This window comes from Fragaria vesca, linkage group LG3, assembly GCF_000184155.1.
Source record: "Fragaria vesca subsp. vesca linkage group LG3, FraVesHawaii_1.0, whole genome shotgun sequence".
In the NCBI taxonomy this organism is placed as follows: domain Eukaryota; kingdom Viridiplantae; phylum Streptophyta; class Magnoliopsida; order Rosales; family Rosaceae; genus Fragaria; species Fragaria vesca.
In genome coordinates this window covers 2416672-2431164 of record NC_020493.1, presented here as the reverse complement: position 1 = coordinate 2431164, position 14493 = coordinate 2416672, and the positions used below count along the sequence as shown (strand labels likewise).

General features: G+C 38.4%; 3 protein-coding genes across 3 annotated transcripts in view; 2 read left to right on the top strand and 1 right to left on the bottom strand.

The window, feature by feature from the left end:
* LOC101310880 overlaps positions 1–14493 on the bottom strand; it is a 1534871-nt gene that overhangs the window by 1316675 nt on the left and 203703 nt on the right. The window lies entirely within an intron of this gene.
* Positions 3708–7634, top strand: LOC101302531. The gene is made up of 3 exons (XM_004293520.1): positions 3708–3862; positions 6059–6556; positions 6809–7634. The coding sequence occupies exons 1-3, from the start codon at positions 3775–3777 to the stop codon at positions 7402–7404; spliced, it is 1182 nt and encodes a 393-aa protein (XP_004293568.1). The 5' UTR covers positions 3708–3774; the 3' UTR covers positions 7405–7634.
* LOC101292485 (la-related protein 6-like) lies at positions 9157–13359 on the top strand. The gene is made up of 11 exons (XM_004293487.1): positions 9157–9452; positions 9818–9899; positions 11410–11504; positions 11594–11665; positions 11765–11841; positions 11929–12013; positions 12118–12165; positions 12264–12329; positions 12411–12554; positions 12684–12780; positions 12860–13359. The coding sequence occupies exons 1-11, from the start codon at positions 9231–9233 to the stop codon at positions 12985–12987; spliced, it is 1116 nt and encodes a 371-aa protein (XP_004293535.1). The 5' UTR covers positions 9157–9230; the 3' UTR covers positions 12988–13359.

The following is a 14493-nucleotide window of genomic DNA, read 5'->3' as shown; positions in this document are numbered from 1 at the left end:
TTTTTGTCACATTCGTAGTGATTCCAACTTTGTTTTAGTCTTCGGACTTTTGAAAAACCTTAACGTTTTCTTGATAAATAACTTACGGGTGCAGCTATTGTTATCCTACGAACTCATTTGTTCACCTAACAGTCTGTTGATAGACGAAATGATCATGGATGTGAAGAGAATGAATGATGAACAAATGAGTTTGTAGAGTGGCTAGATGAAATGGTTATGATAAAGTATATTTGAGAGTTTGTAGAGTGGCTAACAAGAAATTGGTAATGAAAAAAGGAGTTTATACCCATTTGTTGGTATTTATCACAGGAAATTAGTCCATAACTAAGGTACCAAAACCAATCAGATAACAACTATGAAATTCCACATTGCACTAGCATTAACATTAACTAGCTGGCTCTCAAATTTATTTCTCTCAAAATCTCACAAATCAGATTTGATACCAAAGAAGAGACTGAAGCAACGATAAAGAACTGCAGCCATCTCCTAATTTCGTTTGAAGGTGACAATGGTGTCATCATAGAAATCAACCAAGCGCAACTGATGACTAATTTCACGCATCCCTTCAGGCCAGATTACTTCACTTACCTGCACCAACTTCTTGTTTTCCATATCGTATACGTACATCATCATGTCATTTCCTCTCAAGAACATAAACTTTCCTCCGGTTAGGAGCTTATAGAAAGGACGTGGACCGCGTCCCGCCATCAGGAAAGAAGCAAAAATCGTCTCCTTCACCCACTGGTGATTCCGAGAGTCCTTCAATATCCATAGCTCAATCTCCCACCGATCCTCAATGACATACAGTAGAGCCACACAGCCACATACTTCCACTATTTTGTTGAACTTGACGCAAGCCCTAGGTGGAGGAACCTCGCTGAACGTCTCAGCTTCAACATCAAATGCAACGATCATGGTTTCAGCTGTATCAAACTCCACGATTCTTGTCTGTGAGTGCGTTTCATGGGGCATCGGGTTTGAAGTAGCACTAGTCCTTCTCCTTTGATTCCAATATATAACTCCATCCATGCACACGCTAGAATTACATTCAGCAAAAGAACGGGTACTCATGTCGAAAGGGAGAGCATCGATGAACTTGTTGTTATCTATAGGCGTCCATGATCTAGGAGTTGAACCCAGTGTGAAAATATTGAACGTACATTTCTCGTCCGGGGTCTTTTCGACTTGGAGGACCTTGTAGTACTCGTTATTCCCTGTAGTACAGAAGCCGAAGTGGTATATGCGGTGGGTTCTTCCATTCATTGCAGGGGGGAGTTTGTAGTTCTTCCTAGTGCAAGGATTTATGACATAAATCATGTCCTGTTCATCACTGGTTGGAGTGCAATAGGCATTATGAATAAACATCAAGCCATTTGCACCCCTCACATGTGTTGTGAATGCAAATTCACAGGGGGACAACCGTTCTGACACATCCACATAGGTCGCCGGCGTTCCATCACTAATTCCGGCTGGGGTTGTCTGCACAGAGAAAAAGAATTGCTGGTTTCCGTTTGGTAACCAAACCAAGAACAGGAGGTGAGTTTTCTTGTTGAATTCTCGGTAGGCTTTAAGGAAGTCAGGATTTCGGGTGAGAGTGGACCAATACTTGCATACTTCTCTGTAGCGCATTATGTCCTTAGGTGGTAGCCTTGCGAGTATTTGAGCGTCTCTAACTTCAACTGGGATTATTTCAGCACCCCTGAGTTGAGTAGGAAGCTCTGGAGGATTCCGATCATGTTCCAATTTTTTAGACTTGCTTCTCAAATTGTAGTTGTGACGAGACTAACAAAAGGAAATGAAAACAATTCCAGATATTATTGTTTTATTGAAGCAAATAACAATTATATGGGCATTGATCAACTGAAAAATGAACACGTAGAATAATAATAATGAAAAAAAAAATTGATGCAAACAAAAATTGGGTTTCTCTGCTTGGATTATATTGCTTAGATTTCTTATAACTTATTGGAGTGAGTATCATCTCAGGCTGTGCTACTCAATCCAATGGTTATAAAAAAAAAATCAAAGTAAATCAAAACAACATGAATCCAAGCAGAGAAGCCGAATCCTGTAAACAATCATCTCTAAAGAATAAGTAATTCTTAAAGATAAATAAATTCAAACAACAATCAAAATCGCCCAAAGAGTTCAATAAACAAAAAATTCATTATTTGCTACAAAAAAAACAAATACCATAAGTCCTTACCATTATATTCAAGCAACTTTTGGATTGATTATGGTAACAAGAAGTACACTTCAATGAAAGAGGCGGTCGATCTACTGTCGATTGAGGGATGAGCTAGGACTTGAGAGATGTAAAAAAGATTTGAGAATGTGAATACACTGAGTTAGAGAAACGAGAGAAAGATGTGAGCTAACAGATCAAGATTTTAAGAGAAAAAAAGGTTGGATTTCATAGATAGCAGACAAAACTGCGGAGAAAACAAGATAAATTATAAGGTTCAAGTGAGAGTTGAGAGTGAAAATATAAAGAGATCGAGAAACACGAGATTAGACGCTGTTGTTTTGTCGATTAATGACATAAGATTTCGTGACAAAATGTAGTTATGATTTATCTGAACAAAGACGATATGAGTAAGAAAACAAATGAGTCTGTGTGATATTAATATACAAGAAAAACGTGTTCTAAGTGAAACAGTATTGACCACTAATTTAAGACTATTTTGGAAATAATCTATGAGGAAATTAATATGGATGTAATTAAAATTAGGTAGCAAGTAAGGAAATGACAATGGCATCATTTTTCCTAATAAGTATTTTCTCCGTATATTTTCATTCAACTTGGAACAATATTTTCATTGTAACGTAAATCTCGAGTTGGTTTACATCAACAGTTACGTCAAATTATACAATCTCTACACACAAAAGAGTGCTTAATACAAACAAGAGTTACTACAACTATATTTTTTCTATTTGCAATACTTTGTTAAATGTGTAAGTATTTGTTTAATTTTGTCGACGACTGCATAAATATGATATTTTTGTGTATTGTCAACAAATGCATAAAATCATTGTCATCATAAGGACTTTTGAAAGAAACAAGTCAAGTCACTAGAGTTTTATCTCTCCAAAGTAAAGTTTTTATTTTGTTTCTTTTGTGAAAATTGAAATCCATGCTTCCCGTTTTACAATTTTCGCATTTTTTTACTAATTAATTTATTTTTAAATAAAAATATTTTAATTAATACAAATAAATGTCTATTGTAGAATAGAAAATTTTAAATTTGACTCGCCTGTTTTTTATACAGTGAATAAAAGTCAGTAAAATAAGGTTAATTTTTTTCGGGGACAAAAGAAATAAAGAAACTCACGAGTGCTTTGAAGACTGTCAAAGTAGCATGAAACGGCGGAGGTAGGTCGGGCCCGCCGCAATAGACCACGGTTCTCAAAACACGGCACCATCCAATTAACAAGTATTTTATTTTATTAATTATAAATAGGAAAAATATCCAGGTGGGAACATGAAGCCGACTTTTCCCTCTTTCACATTTTACTTTTTGATTCTGTAAATTCGAAAAAAAATAAAGAGAAAATAAATCCTTGTCCTGTATAGTCAAATTAATCATATCCAAAGTTAAACTTTGATTATTAAAAGTAAAACCTACTTATGAGCTAAAGAATAAAGACGATCGAACTGGAATCTTTTTGTATAAAAAGCCACTCTCACTCTGTCACTTGCGTCTGTCACTATAAGCTCAGTTCATAGAGAAAGAGAGAGAGAGAGAGAAGCTGAGAGGGTATTTGGGTTAGAAGATGGGTCGGAGCTCCGCAACACCCAAATGGGTCTTACCGTTTGTGCTTCTTCTGGGTTTTCTGGCTGCTCAAATCTCAGCTGCAGATGGTACGCTTTTTCTGATTCTCTGTTTGAAAACATTTACATCTCGTCCTTTTCAATGTTGATTTTATCATTACTAATTGCTCTGTGTTTGTTTGGTGTGTCTGTGTTTCTTCTCAACTATAAGATCTGATATACAGTGCAGTCCAAACTTAGTATGAAAGATTTATTAGTAATCGAATTTTGGGTTTTGATTTGCAACTTTGGTGTTCGGGTTCTTCAAATTTAGCAACTATTTCTGTTTAGCGTAGAGATCTTTGTGCTGCATTTGGTGTTGTTAGTGAAGGGTTGCTGAGACCTCCACCACCATTGATTGGTTTCTTGAGATTCTGTTCCACTATGGTCCCAAATACTTCTAATATCTCCGTTTATTAGAGACAATTTATCGAACACTTTATCGTTATATCGCTCCACTTTTCTTTCGGAGGGGAAACAAAACTTGGTTCGGTCCCCTTTTGGTCTGGAAGTCATGGGTCCTTGAAGATCTTAGATCAAACTTTAGAGGCCATTACTCTTTATTCTTTGCTTTTATTGGCTCCAGCCTACACTTTAGAGGTACTTAGCTTACTCTTAAGCATTAACAAGAAATTATAGACAAAGAAGAATAACAAAGTTTCTAGCTTATTGTTACTGCTCAGTGGTACCCTCCTACAGAAGGTAAATGACCAAACAGGACACAGTTCGCGCCAAATTGATTCCTCCTTTTCCGCGAAAACATACAAAAGGACAATGTGCTTTCGGTAAAAGGGTACCGCCCCTCGAAAAATTATAGCTGTCCTCTATAATATGGATCACTATCCCCCAAGTGGTAAAATCCCCACTTTTTGACTCTGATTGGGTCCACGCGTTTACCGTGTGTTTTTACTTTTTTACTTTTTCTTGGTGAATATTATAATATTTTTCATTAAATGGGCTTCCTTTCAAGTGAGGCCCATGAATGGATAAGGTTATCTCTTTATTTTTATGGATTTGTGAAGAGTGGGATACTGGGAGCACAGAAATAGAATATTTAGATAAAAGGCAAAAATTTCGCATTTCCCATATTTAAAATTGAAAACAACACCTTGAGAATGACAGTGTTTCTCAACCAGTAGTAGTAATGTTATTGTTATTATATCTGTACGGTGTGTCGTTTAGTGAGTAGGATTTTTCCTACTGGCATATCTGTCATGATACAGAATAGATGTGTCATTTTCTTGTTTTTGCTTACTACATTTGACTTCCCCATGACTTAATTTTTGACCCTTAACCATGTATAGTTGGTAATTCTTAGAGGTCCCCTTTGAGTTGTGGAAAGGGCCAGGGTAACAGAATTTTCCAATCTTTGTAGGACCTTGAAATAACCATGATTTTGATGTATAGTTTGTTCATATTCTATGTGCATGGATGCACCACAGCACCAGAAATGCGATCTATTTACATTTTGGGGCCTATAAATAGAATGTGTAGTTGAAATTATAAAGAAAAATTCAGAGTTGAAATTAGGATCCAATGCGCCGAAAAACACATTAAGAATGTTTTGAGGCTGTCAATGGTCCTTACTCATTGTTGGTTATGCATATGTATGAGACTGAGTGATATCTACATTGTCGTAGTCAAGTCCTTTAGGTTGAAAATTGAAATGAATTCGGTCTTGTGTTTTCACGTATGGGCCATATCTTTCATGTTAGGTTTACATCCGCACACACTAGTATCATGTTGTTCAACATGTGTAATGAATATTATTACAATAATAGAGAAAATGATCAAGATTACAAGCTAGTGATATCGATATTAACAGTGTAGAAAATAAATCCGCATACATAGTTTTTTTTTTAGAAGTGATTTCCACACCTCAAATTGTAATCCACACACTCACTTTCTGTTTTAATAATTCTTCTCATATGAAGATAAAATTTAAGTCACTAAGGATAAAATTTAAGTTGTGAGCATCTCCAACAGTAGAGTTAAATTTATTGCTAAATTTGTCAACATTTAGATTTAAAGTAGCAATTTTTAAACTTTTGCTCCAGCACTATTGCTAAATTGTTTCTCCAAGATTGATAAATTTATCAATTTTCTCTGTCAATTTTTAAATTTATCAACTTCTTAAGATACTCTAATGAAAAGTGGGTGTGTGAATTAAAATTTTAAGAGTGTGTATTTCTTTTTTTCTTTCTTTTTCATTTGAAAACTAAAATTTTAAATTTATTTTTATTGCAGGACCACTACCAAACGGAGACTTTGAGGCAACTCCCACAGGCGGTTTCTCCAGTGACGCCATAGTAGACGGGCCCACAGGGATCCCCAGCTGGAAATCAAACGGCACCGTTGAGCTGGTCGAGTCCGGGCAAAAACAGGGTACGATGATCCTCATCGTACCGCAAGGTAGACACGCGGTCCGCCTCGGAAACGACGCCGAAGTGAGCCAGGACATCAAGGTGGAGAAGGGGTCGATCTACTCGGTCACGTTCAGCGCGGCTCGCACATGCGCGCAACTGGAGTCGCTGAACGTGTCGGTGCTACCCGCGTCGCAGACGATAGACCTGCAGACACTGTACAATGTGCAGGGGTGGGACCCCTACGCGTGGGCTTTTGAGGCGGAAGAGGAGGATGTGAAGCTGGCGTTTAGGAACCCAGGGATGGAGGACGACCCTACTTGTGGGCCCATCATTGACGACGTTGCTATCAAGAAGCTCTTTACCCCTGATAGGCCCAAAAGTAAGTTCCTTTTTTCTTCTTCCCGCGCTCTTTTATCATTTTTTTAACCTGCTCTCGTGGTCAAAAGTGAAGTTTGAAAATGGGGTTTAGGTTGACAATTCAGTAAAGAACATAAAAGTTACTGTTACTAAAGTTTTTGACAGCGACTAAAGTTTTCTTGAGAATATTTGTGGGAGATGGTCGATACAGATTTACCCTATATGATTCTATTCTATTTTACTAAATAGTTACTATTTGCTGTACTTTGTGCAGACAATGCAGTGGTTAATGGTGATTTTGAAGAAGGTCCATGGATGCTTGCAAACATCTCTTTAGGAGTGCTCCTTCCTACAAACCTCGATGAAGAAACATCGTCGTTACCTGGTTGGAATGTTGAATCCAACCGGGCTGTTCGCTACATTGACTCCTACCACTTCAGTGTGCCGCAGGGCAAGAGAGCGATAGAATTGGTATCCGGAAAGGAAGGCATCATTTCGCAAATGGTAGAAACTAAACCGAACAAGCCATATACCCTCACCTTCTCTGTAGGCCATGCCAATGACAAGTGCAAGCAGCCTCTTGCTGTCATGGCCTTTGCCGGCGACCAAGCGCAAAACGTCCATTACACCCCTGATTCGAACAGCACATTCCAAAGTGCCAATGTGAATTTCACTGCCAAGGCTGAGAGGTCAAGAATTGCATTCTACAGTGTGTACTATAACACAAGGACTGATGATATGACCTCACTGTGTGGACCTGTGGTTGATGATGTTAGGGTTTGGTTTTCCGGGTCAGGGAGAAATGGGCTGGGAGGATTGGGCCTAAGGCTTGGGCTTGCTTTGTGGGTGCTTGTGTGGATTTTGGTTTAGGTAGGGCGAGTCTGGTTTATAGAGCTTATCATATGAACTTATGGTCTACAGTTATGGCACGGGAGTGTTGGCAAGCAAATGAAACAATAGTCCCAAGTCCTATGTTGTATGTGGTATTTTCTTTATAGTTTTGCTATGAGAATGAGAATGTCATTCTCCTTGCTCTACTTTGTACCATTTCAAATGGCATTCGATCACATCATACAAAACACATGCACTTCTTTCAAAAGAAAAAAAGATACACATACACCAATCAAATCTCTGAAGCCCGTAACTTCAATAAAAAAGAGACTCTTATATTACAAGAGAAAACCATTTCATAATTTGGCATAACTCGAAACTTAATTTTATGGAGATAATTTGATAAACGTCCTCGAATTCATGAATGTAGCCAAGTGCCAAGATTAAGGTCAGATTGTATGCTTGTAGTAGGCTAATATCTTACCCCAAAAGATTATCCACCTTTCTGCTTTTAACAATCATACTACATCATCTATTCAAGATGAGGTTCACCCTCTAAATTGATGTGAGATACAAGCTTTTTCCATTTTTGCTTAGAGAAGTTGTGTCCCTTGGTACACAAATCATCCTCGACATCATATTTAAAATTGGATCACAACAAATAACCTAGAAAACAAAACACATATAATAGATATTAAAAAAGATCAAAATTTCCGTCCCCCAAACACAATGTGCAATCAAAGTTGAGACCACTATGTATCTGTATTAACGTCATACACTAATACATCTTAACTATCCACATGGTATGGATCATCATGTGTTGTTGAGATGATTTTCCTATATGCCCATGAACTCGGGAAACAGTTTCGTGTTGTGATTGTAGACTCGCGTCCAAAGCTTGAAGGCCAAGCATTACTTCATAGACTGGTAGCAAAGGGCCTGACGTGTACGTATACTCATATAAATGCTGTGTCCTATATCATGCATGAAGTAACACGAGTGTTTCTGGGAGCTGCCTCAGTATTATCTAATGGAACCGTATACTCAAGAGTTGGAACTGCATGTGTTGCTATGGTTGCTCACGCATTTTGCATTCCAGTCTTAGTCTGCTGTGAAGCTTATAAGTTTCATGAAAGAGTACAGCTTGATTCTATTTGCTCTAATGAACTAGGTATGCTTATTGTTGTATGAGACTGTGAGATAGTGTTTTTGTTTTGCTCTTTTATTTACTTAACCTGATGGAATACACCACATCTTCATATTTCTTGCAGGTGATCCAGACGCTGTTGCAAAAGTTTCTGGAAGAACTGATGTAAATTATCTGGAGAATTGGGCGAATAAGGATAATCTGCAACTTCTACTACTATAAAGCCAAGCCAAGCCCTCAAAAGCTTTACCAAATTATGAACATAATTACCCTTAATGAACTAACTAACATAAATAAAAACAAGGGCTATTATAGTAAAAGCAAAATCAAAACAAATAAAATAAATAAATAATCATAAAAACTATTGTTGGTAGGATGAATAATTGTATAATACAGGTAAACTTATTTAACCACTCACGCTTATCTTAGATGATCGTGATCATGATTCCGTGCAAATATGTACGGGTAGAAGACTAATTAAATTAAAAACAAGGGACCTCAATGACCTTGACCAAAAAAAAAAGGGACACTCAATGACGAAAATAACCCGGACGAACAGACGTCTCAGGGGCACGGGGAGCCCCGATTCTATATAAGGGTTGGGGAGAAGGGACCAGAAAGGGCAGGAGAAAAAAGAGGCGGGGGGTCAATTCTCGCATTTCAAACGCTCCTCCTCCTCCTCCTCCCCTCCTCCCCCTCTCTTTGTTCTTTCCCTAATATGGAAGACGAGGAGGGGCCCACCGACGCCGCCATCGTCGCCGTCCCCACGGCCACCGACTCCACTCCTCCACCGTCTCCGCCTCACGACTCCGATGTCTCCCCCGTCGGATCCCCCGATCGCGCGGCCGCCGAGGTTCAACGCCTGCCGTCCGACGACGACCCCGATCAAGCCGCCGCCGGCGGTCTCACCGAGGATCTGAAGCAGAAGATTATCAAGCAGGTGAGATCCCTATTATCTCTGAATTTTTTTAATAGCCTTGTGCTGTTTGCTGTGTTATTTTATTATGAACCCTAGAATTGCATTCTATGTGCTAATAGTTCCAGTAGGTTTACAATTTATGAATTTATGTGCATATGGATGTAACTTTGAGGTGAAATCGAAATAGAACAATGTGCGCTGATGCTCAGCTTCTATTATATATCAAGTAGGGCATTGGAACTGTGATGTTGAAGAGGTTAAGGTTTGATAGAGTGCTAAGCTGAGCATTTGGTTCGATAATGATTAATTTTCGTTGACATTTTGGAATTCAGGCTATGTTAATTAAGGTTTATATGTAACACCTTTCTTTGTTCGTGGTTTTGCAGGTGGAATACTACTTTAGTGATGAAAACTTGCCGAACGACAAATACATGTTGAGTTTGATTAAAAAGAACAAAGAAGGCTTTGGTGAGTACTTGGTGTATATGTTTGTTTTAATCGAGTTATCCTGTGACTTATTCTGTTCGACTGTAACTTGCTTTGTACTTCACATTAACTTATAGCTGTCCTGTTCTTTCCCCAAATGACTTCTTTGCTTTCTATGGAAATGTCCTTTTCCTAATAAGCGATTGAGAAAATGGCAGAAAATGCTTTAGGGATGATATGTAATCGAGTGGCAACTTATGGGATAACATTTTTCCTCTTGTTTTCAAAGGTAGCAAATCCATTGTTTTATGTGTTACCAATAGCAGTCTGCCCCCTTTTTCTGAAGTGCATGTGAAATTTGATTCTGTTTCTAGATTCATATGTTAAATTTTTCTTAGGTGGTATGCAGGGATTGTATGTATCGGCACAGTGCTATAATATGTGCACTTTGTTCCGAGCGTTCTCTGCAAGATTCAATTTCGGGGAAGATGGGCAGTTGTGTTTCATGCAACCTATTGAAATTTTCAACAATCATCTTCCCCAAATTCAACCTTTGCTTTCACATCCCTGGCCAAAAAATTTAAGTCTGCACTTGAAGTTTGTCCACATGTAGTTCCTAGTTCTCTCTTTCTCTCTCTGGGTATTTTATTATCCTTTCTATTGTTGATTACTTAGGAAGTGGACCAAAATGGCTTCACAAAGCTATGTCATGAAGTATTTTATGTCATTAGAGCAATGCAAGATGTCCAATTCATGCAGTCTAATGATCTAAGTAGCATTTGTATTAGAAGACCCCATTTTGTGACACATAATTTGGAGATTTTTATGCACTTGGCCTATTTAACTAGCCTGTCCTTGGTTTAATTTGTTATTTAAAGTTTTAAACCATAATCAAGACTGTTCAATTTTGTATTGTCAATCATTTTAGTTTAGCTTGCAATACTAGATTAGAGAAGACGAAAGTGATGAGTAAAGCAGGTACTTCTGACAGTTTGCCTAACCTGGGTGTTTTCCTGGTGCAGCTAGAATTAGCTGTGCCGAGCATCTGGGATAGGATTGAATGATTATGCAATGACTGCTGACTGATTCTTCCTCTATTCATAGACTTCTTCTGCAAGAGACTTTCTAGTATTTTTTACTTTTTTGGTTTTGCCTTGTTTCTGAATCAGTATAATTATATCTTTTAGACTTCTGTCTCCCTCCCTCTGGTCTCTATGCAAGTAAGTGTAACATCTTCTGGCTACAACTAGCTATTGCGTTTACCCTTTTCATTTACTCCTGATCTCCATTTTGTAAATGAAAGATTAAAAGTACATGAGAGGAACATTTTACTTGCTTGAAGAGTCAAATCTGTAATGTGAGGAGTAATAATCTCTATCCCGAAAACTCTAAGGGTTGCAATGCTTAGAAGTGATGATAAACAAACATGTTTGCAATTAATTATGTTTAGGACCCATTGATCCTTATAAATCCAACCATTGGTAAAGATATGTATATGTTTATATGTATTTATGTGACAGTTTCCTCTAATCTTTTGCTTATTTTCTTGCAGTTCCTATTTCAGTCATTGCTTCCTTCAAGAAAATGAAGAAGCTCGTTCGTAACAACTCGTTGATAGCGGCAGCTTTGAAGGACTCTTCTCTCCTTGTAATATTCTTCTCTTCTTCTCTTGTAAAGTGTTTGTGTTAGTCACATCTGAAATCCTAAATGACAAGTGTAAACTTGCCTTCTCGTAGGTTGTGAGTTCGAATGGGAAGAAGGTGAAACGACTTCATCCTCTACCATCACTTGAAACCAGGGATCCAAAGGTATTCTGGTTGGCCTTGATATTCGTTATTATTTTATTGTTACTTTTTAGGAAATCTAACGTGTTATAACATTATTAACATTTGGTTTGTGTATAGCAGTTCACTGTTTTGGTAGAGAATCTACCAGCTGATCATTCAGTGGAGAACCTTAAGAAAATGTTTAGTGAAGCCGGAAAGTATGCTTTCTTCTCCTCATCCTGCGTTGTTTGATGGTATCTTATTACTGTTTCTACAATTAATTATTGTTTTTATTTAATTTTCAGTGTAAAAGATATATGCATACTTGACCCAAGTGCCATAGATGCATCAGCAAAAGGCGGGAAGGTTGAGAAGCCAATCAGTAATAAGGTATGGTCCACATCACAATTATCTGGTCTGACGTACTACTGTGTTTTACACGATGGTTGAAGTTTTTTCTGTTTATAATTTTAAGCTTTTGTTCTTCTCTGCAGTTGCATGCCCTTATAGAGTATGATACTGTGGAGGCTACTGAGAAAGCTGTAAGTAATTGGCTCTTTTCTCTAGCAGTGCATTTGGCTCTATATAGTTGGGTTTTCAGGTTACAGTTGTTGACTTCTTTTCTGTTGGTTTGGATCAGGTTGCTATTTTAAACAATGAGGAAGATTGGAGAAATGGCATGCGGGTGAAGCTTCTAAAGCAGATGGTAAATTTTTATTTTTTTTTCGTTTCAGTTACTCTCTTTTTTTGGCTGCAAGAGGATTAATGGTGCTCTTATATACATCAGAGTAAGTATGGGCAGAGTGCACAGCGTAGACAATCTCGCAGGGGCTTTGATTCTGAGAAGAGTAGCAGTATCCGAACATCTGAAGCAGGGATTGAGGAGACTCATAATGCGAGCGAACATCACAATGGTACACCTGATGAAGAGGTAATCGGAATTGAGTTCTCCTGTGAATATATATTGGACTTTGAAATTAGCGGAGTTACCATAAAATTGAAAAGCTTCCTAAACAAAATAGAGATGACACTAGTATCTGTACTTGTTTCTGCATTGTAGGATGGAGGAGATCAGTTCCCTAAGGAGAAAACTGGGCACAGGGGTCGAAGTCGAGGACAATCTGGCAGGCCGAAGTATCGTGGCCTCAACGGGTTTGGTATGTTGATTACTTTGAATGGGCTCCTTCCCTTTTTCCTCCTTTTCTAATTCTAAATTGATATCATCTTTCTCTCCAGGCCATGGAACTTCTTCGTCTGCTCATCTAATTGAATCTTCAAAGCCACCACCTGGCCCTAGAATGCCTGATGGAACCAGGGGATTCACAATGGGACGAGGCCGGACTCCGGTGCCTAAGCAGAGTTAACATGGGATTTGTCGCCAGATAAAGCGACTTTTGTTTCTGGTTCTGTTTCCCTTGCCTCTGACATCTGGTAATCCGGAATTTGTATATTCATGCTGGTGGAGAATAGTCATCATTGGATCTCGGTATATCTATTCATATGGCGATAGATAACCGTTACGTTTTATGACAAACTCTCACTCGTGTTTTGGTGGAAAATGTTGGACGCATGGATGGTGATCGTTTATGGACTTGTAGTAGTTGTCTTATAGACTTGATTGATTCTAGTGACAAAAGATACACATTGTTTTGTTCAATTGGTTAACAACTAAGTAAATATGAGTAGTATCTTTACCTTGACCTATGATTGCATGAATTGATCCACGTGTTATGGTGCGTCACGATCTTAAACAATTGAAAAGTGATGGAATGATTGTTATTTCTGTGTTTACTTATATATAATGGAATCAGAATGAGTGTGGGTTTTATCATCTAACAAGGAATTGTAATACCAAAGATAGAGGTGGGTTTAGAAATGATATCATTAGAAATCAATATTTATACATAAAGTACCCTCTATTAATTTTAATATGACAATAATAATTATTCTCTATGTGTGTCTTGGCCTTATGCCAATAGGATATGTAGTTAGACTAGATCTATGTATTCATATCCTTACCATATTGGTATTGTGTAATTTCCTATATAAAGGGCTCTTATCAATGAATAAGATGATGATTCTCTTGCCATCTCTTTATCTCTACCATTAATCCTTCATCACGTTATCATGCACTTTGTTCTAACCCTAGAGCCAATAGCCCACCATTTTTTTTCCAAACCCTAAAAACCAAAACCCTAAAATTGGGCAGCCTTGTTTTTCCCGATTTCCGACCAAAATTCCGACTGCCCTCCGCCGGAATTTTATATCCCCAGAAAGTTCTTTCCGTCACGGATCCAACGCCGCCGGCCTCACCCTGAGAACCGGCCGGAAAGTCTCCGAACCGGCCGCCGGAAAATTCCAGACCGCCGCCGCTACCGACCACCGGTTCACCACCTTCCCTTGCTCCGATCAACCTGAAATTTTGACAGAAGCTTCCCCATCCAGAGCTGCTCCTATCAAATTTTCAGCCCCAAATTCGAAGTATAAGTAGGCGAAACGTTATTTCTCCTCTCGGCAGCCTTTAGAAAGGTATGTTTTGAAACCTTAAACTCTTCCAAGTTCAATAACTCGGGGAGGATAAAATCCTTTCCTCCCTTCTCCATCTCCATTCTATGCTTGGGATTTTGTGTGTGCAGGTACCAAAAATCCCGGAATTTTATTCGCGGGTCAAGAGTATGTTGGATCACTCTTGTTTCTTTGTCCGGGTTGTGTTTGATCAACCCCGACCTTTCACCGGATTGTGTTTGATCAATCTGAGGCCTTTTTCCGAATTGTGTTTGATCAATTCGCGGCTTTTCCGGATTGTGTATGATCAATCCGAAGGACAAACCATTAAAAGCATCGTTTGTGACCTCTATCGAGTCTCATAA